The 14,761-nt window shown below is 36.1% G+C and overlaps 1 protein-coding gene across 1 annotated transcript in view; it reads left to right on the top strand.

Moving 5' to 3' along the window:
* Positions 1–14,730, top strand: part of Elk (Eag-like K[+] channel) — a gene marked incomplete at its 3' end in the record, with an annotated part of 56,998 nt that extends 42,268 nt beyond the window's left edge. Inside the window, exons 12-18 of the mRNA XM_065225319.1 lie at positions 6,709–6,827; positions 6,979–7,059; positions 7,129–7,224; positions 11,365–11,518; positions 11,584–11,699; positions 11,772–12,085; positions 14,511–14,730. Coding sequence (XP_065081391.1) covers positions 6,709–6,827; positions 6,979–7,059; positions 7,129–7,224; positions 11,365–11,518; positions 11,584–11,699; positions 11,772–12,085; positions 14,511–14,730 — 1,100 coding nt within the window. The remainder of the gene's footprint in view (positions 1–6,708; positions 6,828–6,978; positions 7,060–7,128; positions 7,225–11,364; positions 11,519–11,583; positions 11,700–11,771; positions 12,086–14,510) is intronic.
* Positions 14,731–14,761: the final 31 nt, after the last annotated feature.

Raw genomic sequence — 14,761 nt, 5'->3', positions numbered from 1 at the left:
TAGTTTTGGGGTGTTTGGGAAGTTCGTCTTCATAATTTCCCAGAATTTTTCAATGCACAATTATTAGTGCAGAACTTGGGGTAAATTATAAGTATTAGTGCAAGAAAATATTTGAATCCACCCAAAGTTCTGCCCTAATACTAGAGCAATTCATAAACGTCAGAGAAGTCTATTGGCTGAAGTTCCGGTGAATGTGGTGGGTTCATATATTTTGGCACAAAATTGACTCGGTTGGCTCGTTACCACTCCAACATGTTTCGAGCGTAGCGTTGTTGGATGCTAGATCAGGCCAAATCAGAGTTGATCCTTTGTGCTTCTTTATAAATGGCAAGAGACGCTTCTTAAGGCACTCTTCCGTGTAAATCGCACTGTTGATTGTTCGGGAAGTGATGAAGTGAGCGCTTATTTCACCACATCTGCAAATCGCCTGCCAGATCAGCAAATTTCGATAATTTCTTCTTTCGAACATCCTCCGGAACATCGAACTTAGATTTGACAACGAAATATTCTTGCCCAGGAAGTTGACGGAAGTCGGCCTTGACGTAAGTTTCGTCATCCATCACGATGCAACACGATTTGGTGAGCAACTTCGTGTAAAGTTTCCGGGCGCGGGTTTTCGCAGTGATGTTTTGCTTTTCACTCCGGTTTGGGAATTTTTGCACCTTGTAAACATGTAACCCAGCGCGCTTCATGGCTTTCTGCACAAAACCGACTGACATCTTGGACTTTTGAGTGACATCTCGAATTGACATGTTTGGACGGTTCTTGAACTGTTGCACCACTTTCTTGGCCATTTTACTGTCCATTGGACCACTTTTACGACCACTCCCTTCCTTCCTTCGGGCACTCAGACGCCACTTGAAGGTTTTTATCACACGAGACACAGTTGTATTTGAAATTCCAAGCTTTTAGCGATCCATCGGTGGGACGCCTCTGGATTTTAACTGTAAGTGCACAAAATTTTTTCAAGGATAGTTTCTAGTTTCGATGACATGACTGGAACTACTGTATCAATAACTATGAAACTTGACAGATGTAAACAATAACACTATGAAAAATATTTACTCAAATCATACGGTTTAAAAGTTACAGAATATTTTCGGTGTGCCATTTTTATCAAAAACACCCTTTAAGTGGAATTAATTGGAAAATAATCACCTTTTACTCCCAACAGCCGAATTCATAACTTTCATAAATCTGACATAAAGGGAAAGTGTACCGCTTTAAAAAAAAATATTGCGTTTTAATTAAGATTATGATAAGGCTGGCAAAAATATGTGTATGAACAAATTTGGTCAAAAGCTAAAAAAGTAGTAAATTAGAAGACACACTACGAAAATCTAATATAAATGGCTTTCCGTCAATAGGATGTCAATTTTTTCAATTTCGTGGCCACTTATCAATGAACCTCGTTTATGAAGCTATCAGAAGTATTTAAAATCAGTTACAAAACAATAAATATCGAATAATAGTATTCTGGTTCTCAAAACGGAACATCAAACCACGGTTGCAAATACTCATTTCGCATAAAAATATTATTTTTGGAATAATGTAATCATATGATGTTTTGAACACATGTTTTACTTATAAGTTACAAGAAAAGGTTGCGAAGTATGTATTTAATACATAACACTATTCATTTTTGCTAGCTATGAGTCACAATAAGCAATTTTATAATCGCTGAATGAGTGAGTGAGTGAATAAAAATAGATATTATCGCTGATTTTGACTCTCAGGAAACAACATTGACAGGCTTTATATCTTAAACATATACTTCGCAACCTCTTCTTGTATCTTACTAGCATAAAATATGATAATAACATCTAATGATTTCATAATCACAAAAAATATGTGTTTATCATAAATTTATATTTGTAACCTTGCCTGACGTTATCGAAGGTTAGCTATGAACAACATTGGTGCAGAATACATAAAATGTTCAACGCATCATTATGGAAAAACATTGGATGATCATGTCTCCCTCCAGATTGAGTATCTCATCCCTCCCCATCTGATATAAATTATTAAACGAAACCAAAAAAAGCTATTGAATGTTTGCCAGATAATATTAATCTTTAGTAGGTACAGCTACAACTATTATTAATTAAAAAATATTCTTTTTTTGATTTTATGTTATATATACATGGGATTTTTTTATTCATAAAAATCTATCACCGAAATGAAAGAAGGTAAGGTACACCGTTGTAAGTTGCATTGCCTGGGGAAGTTTCTATACGTGGAATTTACTATTCACTAAACTACTGGATTTAAGATAACCACAATGATTATTCACTCCCGCAAATACATACACCTTACATTCCAACATCTCCGTGCATATTTAAACTTGCCCTCTTGCCCAGTGTACTTTATGTTGAATCTACGGTCAATTTGTCGCGGACATAATCATGTATGCTCAAGCTCTGACCTTTTTTCATAATTTATCAACAAGTCGAAAAGAAATTGCACCCTAGAGTTAGATAATCGTCGTCGTCTTGGCTTGCTTGCTCATATATCCCTAACAGAGGAATTATTTGGCAGTCGTAATGGTTTGCCAGAGCCAGCGAAATTATATATTTTTTCCCTTGATGCCGATCATGTCGCTTGGAAATGAAAGTTTCCACTTTATCGTTTCCACAGCTAATCATCATTTGTGTTTGCTCACACCGATTTCAAATCATGGTGCTGTACCCGAGCAGGAGAAAATAACTAATGAATACCTAATTCTGACCTGATAGCAAAATTCGGTATTGACCAGCATGACATAATAGGTAAAATACCAAAGAATAATACCAAAAAAATACATGCAAAATACTACGCAAATAACAAAATTTGATAATTGGATACCAAAAGAATACCTGTGTGGTATTGCATTATCATAATTTGATATTGGAATGGTATTGTGGGAACATTTTTTTTTTGTATTATTGTTTGGTATTTTACCTCTTATGTCAGGCTCATCCATACCAATTTAAGGTATCGAGATATTCGTTCCTGCTCGGGCAGGCAACGCAGGATATAAAGGTTTGCTCAAATTGCTTTAAGTTCGGTTTTTTTAGAATTTTCTTGTTATAATTTTTGGCATAAATATGAAGTGTAATTCAAGCAGGTCTAATTTCATCCTATTCGAGCTCTTATGCATCGACATTGTTCTACGATTATAGTTATTCCACTAAATGCAATTCAATCCAAATGATAAATTAACCTTGAGGTTTTTGTATTGGTAAACAACTGACCATGAATAGAAAATTGAGACGATTGATGCCCAAAAATGTGAATTTTGCTGCCAAATTCCTATTTCAAAAGGAATTATCCGATTTCATAGGCCTGAAGGCTAACAAAACAGAACATCTTTCGATGGTGTCACATGTGTTCTCATGCATTGCGACAGATAATTCCATCCATAACAGATATCTGGTGAACTATTAGGAGTCCACTGCTAGAGCGCCATGATTTTTTTTTTCGTTTTCTATCAAGCGCTTTCCATCCACCAACAATGATAAGCCTGTCGTACATCCATTTCTAGTGTTGCATTCCGGTAAATACTTTCATCAGACTTGTGATGCAGACGTCAGGGAGACCAGAAAAGGCGAAATGAGAATTTTGCCATTGCTTCTTCGGCGCTGAACACACATTCGTACAACCAAAAGCTACAATATAACGGAATGCCATCAGAATCAACAAGCATACATCAATGGTGTGCTTTGGTTGATAGTCTTTTAAAAAGCTTATTCGTTTGTTGTACGATCTAAAACTGTAATCCTTATTTTTTTTAATTCACGTTGCTTACATCGGTAAGTAGCTTTATGAACTGACCGCAGTAAGTATATAAGACTCAATGGTGGTGAAAAACAAAGATGTAATCGGCTACTGACAAAACTGCTCCCTGAATGATTTACTGGAATCAAAATCATTTTCTATCTAAAACATACGCCTGCTCTCAACTTAACGTCCTTTAATGATCACATTCATAGTTGTGAAATTACTGTGTTCTAAAATTAACATTGCATGGCTTCTGTACCCTAAGGTATTTTTTAAACGACCACGATTACGTACAGTGTATCTCAAAATTGATCGTACAGCAGTAATTAAACTTTAGAAAAACGGCTCTAAAAGCACAAATTAAAACGATACGTCTCTGAATTGTTGGCAGCTGACTCAACATACATTTATCAATAATTGGCTCAGTATTGGGCATATTTGGTTGAGTTAACAAAAAGAGAGAGCCCCAAAAAAAGAGCAATTTAAAGAAAACACATTTTTCTTGAAAAACCTTAATTTCTTGAAATACAATGAGCATCCAACAAATAGGAGAAAATGGGGTGTTTTTTTCTCACATTATATAGAGTTTGAAGAGGAAGTAGGAAGTAGTTTTCAAAATGGCGTATTCGATGTTTTTTCAATAAATCATAGCCTTAAAACTGCGCATCGAATCAAAATTACGTCTGAGACAAAGTTGTAGAAAACCGGATTGCCTTTCCGAAAAAGAAAATCACACCGAAATAAAATTTATAAATATTCGTCAAAAATGAAAACAAAAAATTAAAAACTTCAATTACATAAAATGTACATGATTCAAATGCCTTTATTTTTTTTTTTCTAAAAGACGTTCACTACGAAAAAAGTACAACAGTTTCTTTCTTCTAATCAATAAATGTTCGTTTATTCTTGGCAACAATTGTAATTTTACGATTGATGTGGCTAATAAAATAAGGAATGTTAACAAATGTCTTCGGTTTCAATCAGTTAAACAAAGTTTTAAGAATATTGTGAGTCATCAAAAGAAATATTAATTGCTGGTGATACTATAGTTAAGACCGCCTTACAAATAATTAGTTTCTGCTTACTCGTTTAGTTTGTTATGAGCCTTAAATAAACTTTCATTTCTTAACGTTGCAAACAAATCATTAACGAATCCATGAGGTTTTCATTTTTTATAAGAGAATAAAGAACAGAGAAAATAAACCTTAATTTGTAAAACCACTCACTTGTTAGGTGGCAGCTCCTTCTTACAAAGTATACTTAAAGCTATGGCATCCGCAGCTTGTTTTTGTATTTTCTTGTAATATTTACTTTGAAACAGATTTGTGTAAGCCTATTTTGAAGTTTTATCACTTAAACCACATTAAGTCTGGTGATTATTATTGCTAAATAAATAAAGGATAAGATATGTTTTTTTTGTTAATAACTTTATATTAACAGGCTCAATCGAATAAACTTTACGAGCCAAGTTATCATTTGCGTTATACATTATTGATGTCTTAAACATCTAAGCTCCTCCCCTGATCCTATCCTTTGAAAATGTACCTCTCTAGCCTCGAGTAAACCGCGAGTATTCGGCCCAACTCCTACTAGACATAGAATTAAGTGAATTTTGTTACAAACAAAGAACAATGAACCATCGGCTCCGTAAAGCTAACGCGAATAAGCGAACTAGTTAAAAAAAAAGATGTCTTAAATAAAAAATTAAAGGATTTGAACCGATTACTCGCAGTCTGGTGGATGACAATTATATGGATCGGGAGAGAGAGAATGAGATTTGGAATATGATTTATAATTAAAAAAATGTCACTATTTCTAAAACATGTACTTAATCCTATCAACGTTATATCAGCTTTGTAATTATACAATTATTACAGAAACAAATATACAAAAAAAAAAAATACAAACAAACACACAAACACACAAAATACAAACTAAACACAGGTTAATCAAACTTACAATCTAAGATTAATATTCTTCAAGAAAACATATATAAGTTGCATAAACTCCAGATCGCGTCTAGCCAAAATATCCCGAACTGGAACATTAGATTGTATACCTCGAGCCCGAAGGGAATCGTACAACTCTGACTCCACGGTGCTCAGCACATGACCAAATAGTGTGATTTGCGTCCTTTTAACCTTAACCACATTCACAGAGATTGCTGTCCCCCTGCCCAACTCTTAGAAGCTCTCGTATTTTCATGAGAAAATACGAGGATTGTTTTACCGGCCTCATGAGGTGAATAGGCTCGACAGAACTGAATCCATCCGTAAAAATAAAATAATAATCTGGTGAAAGTGAGGCGATAGTTTCTAGCGTATAATGTTTTGCCGCCAGCTCAGCAACATTTACGGAACAAGGAGTGACGTGGTCAGAGATGTTATATGCCTCAGAACATCTCGGCGGCGCCGACTGGGATCGAACCCAGGCCTGCTGGGGTGAGAGGTAATCACGCTTACCACTACACCACCGGCGCCGCTATGAAATTCGTTATAAATTCGTTATTTAAAAATGTATAATATTTTTGTTGAAGTTCCCCCTCATTAGTTTCAGAAGTGTTGTTAGTTACAAAAGTTAACGTAATTCGGATTGTACGATTCATAAGACATGGAGCGCAGGTGTACCAGTTATGCCTATACATTTATATTATGGTGTGTAATTGGAACACACCATAATAGGATCGTATAGCCATAGCGGGTACACTTGCCCTACGACTCATTGCTTTCTGTGCCTGTTTCCAATTATGTACCACAGTTTCCTCGTTTTCTCCTCCCAAGACATACATACCTAGGTCCCAAACAAAAGAACAGACGAAGGCACAAAAATTGAGAAATTTTCTGGGATCGTTGACAATAGATAGAATTGTGTTGCGTTATTTTTCCTTCGCATAGCTGAGTGCCAGAGACAAACATGATGATGGGCTTGTGCTATTCCTTCTCATTTCAGCTCTGATGCATGCCGTGGTGTTCGGAAACGTGACGGCTATTATACAAAGGATGTATTCACGGCGTTCCCTGTACCAAAGCAAGTGGCGTGATTTGAAAGATTTCATCGCCCTACACCAGGTGAGCGGATTTTCCTAAAGAGGTGTTTCCCATCGCGATGCACAACCGCAGTGGGATGATGGCGGGGAAGTTATTATGAATTCTGTTTGTTTTTGCTTGTTTCATTTTCATTCGTCTCCTTGGGAACCCATCTTACACGTTGTACTAATAGATGCCGAAAGAGCTGAAACAGCGAATGCAGGATTACTTTCAGACTATGTGGTCGCTTAATCACGGAATCGACGTGTACGAGGTACGTTAGTTGCCAAGTTGTACAAATATGACCTACAATAACGGAGGTGATATTTTCTTGATTATATAGATTCTGAAGGAATTCCCCGAGGAGCTAAGAGGTGACATCTCGATGCATCTGCACAGGGAGATTTTGCAGCTGCCTATCTTTGAATCAGCGTCCCAGGTATGCATGGTAACATTAGTATGCAGCTCATATCTCGCACCAATATAAAAATAGAATGCTTTATAAAGAAAACAAAAATGCAAAATTCAATTGAACTCGAAGTCATCCTTTGTAGGAACATTCCATTTAATTTGTATAAGTGCATTCAAAAGAAGAGTGATACTGTGTGGTTTTTGATTAGTAGGACAGAAATCAGATCAAACCCTACTTCCACTACACCGTATACAATTCAAGAAACTCCATATTTTTGTTTTTATTCTTGATTTTACCTGAAATAGGATGAGCATTGGACAACCGAAATATCTTTCGAAATCATTTGCTCATCTTTATTATAGTCGCTACACTCAATTAAACTCCCCGATTGAGTGTAGCGACTATCCTAATTAAACCCTAAAAATTATCTTATGAAGGTTTTGTAAAAAGAAAACTTACTCTGGAAAATGTTGCTTGGTCACTACAGGCTTTTTTAAGAGCTACCAGAATAGTTCTTATAAGAAATAGCTCAGCGAATGTAAAGAATTCTTGCTTTTTTTTTTGAAGTGCCATTTGTTTTGCGTATATATTTGTATTACCGCCAATAATGGTAGTCAATTTGAACTTTCACTTGTTGGAACCAATCGAGAAAGGTATTTTCTCATTGGATCCATGCGATGGAAGTATTGTAGTCATGCGATAATGCGCACTAATGCGCACAGGCAAAAACAATATAATATTATGGCAAATGCATTGCAGATTTGCATTGATAAGTGTATGTTTTCGATATTTTGCATAACAATTTCTTTCAATGTCATTTAAAATTTGGTATTGATACTGTGCTGATAAAAAAATTTGTAAGAACAACAAATGATTTTTAATTAAAATGAACTTTTCAACTGTGATTCCCAAAAAAAAAAAAACTATCGCCTTGAAAATAAATACATATATATTGGGCCAGTAAACAGTTAACGAAAGCATTCAATCTTCTATAACTGCAGTCTATTGAAAAGTACGTAAAAAACCATAAAAGATCATTGTTTGATTATTTATACAATTTACCCACTTGAATCCACTGCTGACGCTTTATCTCAGCTTTTATCAAACTTTTGAAACAAGTTTATGGTAATTGTCCTAAAAATATATATCTTGGCACGTTTTACATCATTTCCACAAGTCGTTAGAAAAATTTACTTCCTAAACCGTTTATTTATTTATTTATTTATTTCGTCAACCAACGTAGACTAGTACAACTAATACAGTTTTGTTTTCTTAAATATATATTTATATAAAAAAAGTAGTGTCAGCTTTCTTGTGTTTTCTTTTATGAGTTGTTATTTCTTATGGAATAAAAATATTGCTTTAGTTTATGCCGGGACATTGTAAAGTCAATGGTTTCGCAGTGTTTATTGTAAGAGGCCATCATGCAGTTTAATGGCCCATATTTTGCATAATTTGTGCGATGATGTTTTATGGCAAATAAATTTCGATTTCGGAGTTGCCGAGTGGGTGCATGGAAATTTAGTTCCAATGTCAATACCTTGAAAGTAAGCGGCGCCGGTGGTGTAGTGGTAAGCGTGATTGTCTCTCACCACAGCAGGCCTGGGTTCAATCTCACCGGCATGTTCTGAGATGATCGCGCCTAGCCAGTAAAACCATTGGTCCCCGGCTCATGAGTTGATGGGTCGATAGGTCCAGGTGTGGGAGCTCGGCTTCAAAAATGTTTCTGCCGTCTTCGTCGAATTAGATGCTAGATTGTTGCTTCTTTCATCGAACTGTGTGTAGAAAATATCCAGCCGTGACGATTCAAAGAGAAAGTTGATGCAGAGAATCGATCAAAATCATTTGCACCCCTGCTTCCAGGTTTGGTTACATGAGCATTTTGTGTGGTCGTTTGGGGCGTGTGGTTCAGAATATGGACAAACAGGCAGATAAATTCTATTCCTACTCTTTACTGTAATAAGCTTGGTGGCCCTGAAAAGGACCGTTTTGTCGCCAAAGTTGGTGATGATTTAACCTTCGCAACCGCACAGAGTGCGTCTCTGTCGCTTCAAAGCGTAGATGACATCCATGGCTGCTTACGCTTGGCGTGTTCAGTGTAGGTGACAGTTATTTGAACTTAAGGTTTATTTTTGAATTTTTCTTTTGTAAAAACCGATTTTTTTCCAGGATTTATTTTTTATATAGCCTTATTAGTTCCCAACAACTCTTATTTAACCAAAATTTCTCTACAACCAACTGATGTCGAACTTAAATTTTTATATAATATGTATACAAGTCAAATGATCTCCTTTCCTGCAGAAATATTGGGTCTATCAAACTGAAAATATGTGCAGTGTCATCCAGATTGATGATGGTCGAGCACGATTTCAGGTTTTTTTAGCTTATTCTGGATGGAATCCCTCTGATCAATAACAACTGAAAATCTTTGCAACAATGGTCCCAAAACCGTTTTTAAGAATATAATAATTTTAAGTAAATAGATTCTTCGGGGATTAAAAAAAATATTGTTGCGTCAATGTAATTGTAATTGGGTCATATTAGTGATCAAGTACACTGATCAACTGCACCCCGTATTACGGTAGTTGAGCTAGATCAGCATAATATTGCACAAAGTTGTAGACATGTTTATTTTAATGGTTATCGTTTCATTTATACACTGGTTTTAAAAAGGTAACTTAGGGTGACCCTAAAAACCATTGTTTTTACATTAACTTTGCATACTGTAACTCTAATGTCTGTTCCCGGTAAGTTCTCAATAGCAAGAGACCTCTCGAGCTGGGTCTCAAGGTCGGCTTACTACTGGGCAATCGGAGGGGCTAGTTCCTTTGCTTTTAGGCCTAGCGGCCCCTAGAGACTGCTAAGCCGGATCACGTGCGCGTCGGTTGATCTTGTCAACGGACAAAATGGCGGTGTGTACCAAACGGTAATACAAAAGGTCCTGTGAGGGTATCGAATGGACGTCAGTTCAGCCGTTAGCTATAGTTTGGGCAGAGAACTATTTACCTGAATCGAGCTGTGGTGCAGCAAATTGCCACACTCGAATATTACCACTCACTACTGACTATTTCAAGCACTTTAACTGTTTAACACCTTTCACACGTGAACTCCTGGATAGTTATGAGGAATGGCGGATCGTTCGTGGGCTATCTGACCTCTGTCCCTTCGCTTTACAATCCCACCATCCTATATCCCAATCAAAAAAAAAATCCTTTCTCCATTTTCTCGTCTGCATATCCTTGTAGTATTTGCACCCACTGTACTGTAACCTATCCCCATTTTACTGTTATACAATTCAAAGTTTAAACAATTCCCTACTAACAAATTGACAATATTTTAATACATAATATGTATAACCAACACCAAATAACTTATAAAAACGTGACAGTACATTAAACAATTATGCACAAATTAAACATCATACAAATCTTGTAACAGACGGTTACAATACATTGATTGTTCTAGACAATGGTTTACTCCAGACACTCGTAGAACATTTAACGGTGCTTATAGTATCTAAGTTGCTATCTCTTTCGAATGGAAAGCCATAATTCATTTTTGTAGAAAAATATGTTGTTTCAAATGTTTGAGATATTAACAAGGAGCAAGTTATGCTATGAATGAGAGCACGATCTACAAAATGCAACTCTATTAGTTCTCTATCGTGATTTCATTCATATATAGTGTTCAAACTACGAGATAATAACTAGGTAGCCATTATGTTGCAAAAGTGGCTAGAATAAAGAATTCGCGAATTTAAATGCAAACATTTTTGTCTTCCATAATACGACTTTGGGACCATTGTGCGTTGTGTTGACGACGGTGATGTAATCCCTGAATGTAATTTTTATCAAGCCGTCGTTGAAAGGGTGCTGTGTTCTGCATATGTTGACTATACTCAGTATTTTGTTCATGTATTGAATCTACTTGCCTCGAATGAGTTGAATCTAGGAGATCAGTAAAAATAAGTCAATAGCAGTCGTTAATGTGTCTTCTTATATTCATCATTTTTATCTTAGATTACACGTTGCACTTGAATTGAACATCCGAATATTGAATCACAATTTAATTAAATTAATTATATGTACTGAAGAAAAAATGGATTGTCTTCTAATGAAAGTAAATGACATGATTCTGTTTTGTACCTCACTGTGCATTTCATTACAGGGCTGCCTAAAACTTTTATCTTTACATATCAAAGCTAACTTTTGTGCTCCTGGCGAGTATTTGATCCATAAAGGTGATGCGTTGAGCTATATCTATTACATTTGCAACGGTTCCATGGAAGTAATGCAGAACAATATGGTCGTCGCCATTTTAGGTGAGAGCTGAAAATACTAGAGTGGGATCTTTTAGATCTAATTTAAATTTTATGATATCAAATAGGAAAAGGTGATTTAGTCGGTTGTGATATAAGTATACATTTACTACACGGAAGCCAGGGCAATACTGGAAATCAAGGCTCGCAAGATGCTATTGTAAAGAGCAGTGGGGACGTGAAAGTAAGTTTTGAATATAAACTAATTCATGAGTAAGAGTTGTAAGATATTCATCTTTGCGTGTATATTCTGCAGGCTCTTACCTATTGTGATTTGAAAAGCATACATTTGAGCGGGTTGGTAGATGTGTTGCGTCTATATCCAGAGTATCAGCAGGAGTTCGCCAACGACATACAGCATGATCTTACATACAATCTACGCGAGGGTTACGAAGCAGAAGAGGAAACCGAAAACAACGGACCATGCCTTGCACTACCGTCCATTAGTGAAGATGATGAAAACCAGTCGGACGTTGATTCCAGCACGACGTCTCCTTTAAACACATCCCTAACAAAATCACCAGCTCACAATACCACCGCTAGTCCAAGACACGCGAAGCTGATACACAGGTAATCTACTGTTAATTATTTGTATCGTTAGTGATTTTTTTTTGTCTCTGAAAAGGTGCTTGACCAAAATTCACTGGTACTCGACAGAATTGCATGCAAATTCTTAAAACCAGAATTTATAGGGCAGATTTTAACACCAACATTTTACCATTTTAAAAGGTTTTACCACAGACAAACAGACATAAAACTCGCAAGTTGTTCATCGAACAAGCATTTAACGGACAATTTAAAAGTATCGTAGTTGTTAGTACCGCCACCTGTGGCGCACATAGTCAATTCCCTTGCGTTTGACGTTTACACACTACCGCCATCTGTTCAGTGTAGGGCCCACCACAGTGTACTCAACAGATGGCGGTAATGTTTTAGCGAGGATGTTTTACAGTGAGAAATATTCAATGCGCTATGTCTGTTTGTCTGTGGTTTTACCATGAAAAGAAGTAGACGAAAAAGGATTCCTTACTGTGTTAAAACCCTTTAGCGGATGTGTTTTTTTTTTGTTCAACTGAAAACACAACTTTTTCGTTCGGGATGTGGCCAAAAAATGCATCTGATTTCAAATTTCGTGCAAATCTCGTGCAACCACTAAACGGGTACATTCAGAGTCAAAACGCATCGAACGACATAGTACGGTAGCTACAACGAGTGCACAAAAGCTGTACTCACTAATGTTGATGAAACCACACTGCTATGTTGATGACGAGACGTACGTAAAGGTGGACTTCCAGCAGATTCCGGTGAAACAGTATGTCACTCGTAGTGGCAAGTCTGTGGCAAGTGTACCATAGCACCTCTGGCAAAAGAAAACTATCTAAGTGATTTGGCAAGCAGTTTGCTCGTGAGGAAAAAAGAACATTCCTTTCGTAACAACTGCGACCATCAATGGGCAGGTATACATTCAAATTAGGCCTGTTGCATTTATCAAATCGCACGAGGGCCCTTTAGCTTTTCTGATCGGGTTTGGCATTTTGATCGGAACTAGTTTATATCCGTAAAAGGTGGGAAGCCTTGGAAAGAGGTTCTCCAGGCACATTGCTTGAATATCATGCTAGTTCAACATTACATTATATACTTAACTACTACAACAACTACAATAACATAGTGAACAGCATACGAAAAAGACAAACTAAAAAAGTACAAATTAAGAAAAAAAAAAAAAACAAAACAAAAGCATGTATGCAAATGAAGAAAATCTGAATTCCGATTGAAAAATGGAATTACTGACTTTTTCCCGATGTTTTTTTATTCCCGACTTTCTTACGCAATTGAATTGTCTAAATTTTACCGAACATATCAGCTGTTGAAAATTCGGTAACAATTACCGACGTCGGTTACAATTTCTATGTGTGCACGTAGGTGTTAAGAATCATTCATGTCGTTATTTTTTGTTTTATATTTTATTAGAAGACATCAGCAGTTCCACACAGATTCGCAGATCGTTTCGGATGGATGTTTTTAGAATTACTTGTTATTTTACACAGTTGTTTGTTACTGTCCAACATGCCATTTTACATATTTGGTTTCCTAGTTTTGTACACGATTAACACTTGAAAAGGGCTTATGCAAAAATGATACACATCAATAGAAAAACATATATCTCACGAACGATTTGTTTGATCAAGATGGTGTTTTCGGCGAAGTTACGGACAAGTATTGTGCCTTTCAAGAAAAATAGCCACTGTAAGAAATTGGTTTGTTATTTACAACAAAAATCAAAATTAATAAAAAAAAATTGCATATTTTTTTAATTATTTTTTTTTTATTTATATTGTAGTTTAGATAAAGTTCTACTCACTGACACTGTGTAGTTGCTGGGCAATTCATAAACAAAAAAGTTATGAATTATTGAAAAAGTACTATTTTCCAAAATACTACCTATAGTTATCGAATATCTCTGAAGTAGTTCCAAGTAACCAAAAGTCCTCATAAAAGGCTATTTGTGGCTTAAGCAGCTTGGTTGAAGGTGGTTTATAGAATTCTAAGCAGCCTCATTTTTATGTCGTTATAAGAACTTTAAAGTTCCGGTATCATAATTGAAGAGCATTCTAAGCAGTTTCTGGCGGAACTCGAACGGAACTTTGAGAAAATAAATTTAAAACAGGTTTTTGTCCTCTACACCAATTCTATATTTAGTTCGCAATTTTATGAAAGTTATTTAAGTTTCAACATAATCGTAGAAGGTCTAACAAAAAATTAAAAAAAAAATTGTCATTTCAAATGGAACTGCTGAGTACTAATTAGTTTAAAGAGAAAGAGAGAGAGAGAGATAGGAAGATTAGTAATTTCATTTAATTCCACTACCTTATTTGCTTATCCTTGACAGATACGCGTATTTCGTCCACAATATGCAGACTTCTTCAGTGTCTTGTACTAATACTCGATTAATGAGTTGTCCTTTTCTTCATCTAATCCTATGCTTTTATTTTAGTCGAAACAAATCTCTGGTAGCTTTGAGAGAACGCGTAGAGCGTCAACGGTCAGTGCAGGCCACCACCGTTAGTGCAATTCCAGAAGCTGATAATTCATTCGAAGGATTGAATTTGGAGCTGAGAAACAAGGAGAAGACACATCCAGCTAGAGTATCAGTTGAACGATTAGACACACAGGTGTCGTCTCTGCATAATGACGTTGCTGCTTTAAGTATAGAGGTGGGTAGATTCATAGAGGTAACTATAAGAC

This window comes from Ochlerotatus camptorhynchus, unplaced genomic scaffold, assembly GCF_037179485.1.
Source record: "Ochlerotatus camptorhynchus isolate MF236.1 unplaced genomic scaffold, CSIRO-AGI_Acam_v1.1 ptg000226l, whole genome shotgun sequence".
NCBI lineage: Eukaryota > Metazoa > Arthropoda > Insecta > Diptera > Culicidae > Ochlerotatus > Ochlerotatus camptorhynchus.
The sequence above is the reverse complement of the archived record's forward strand: the minus strand, read 5'-3'. Positions and strand labels throughout refer to the sequence as shown.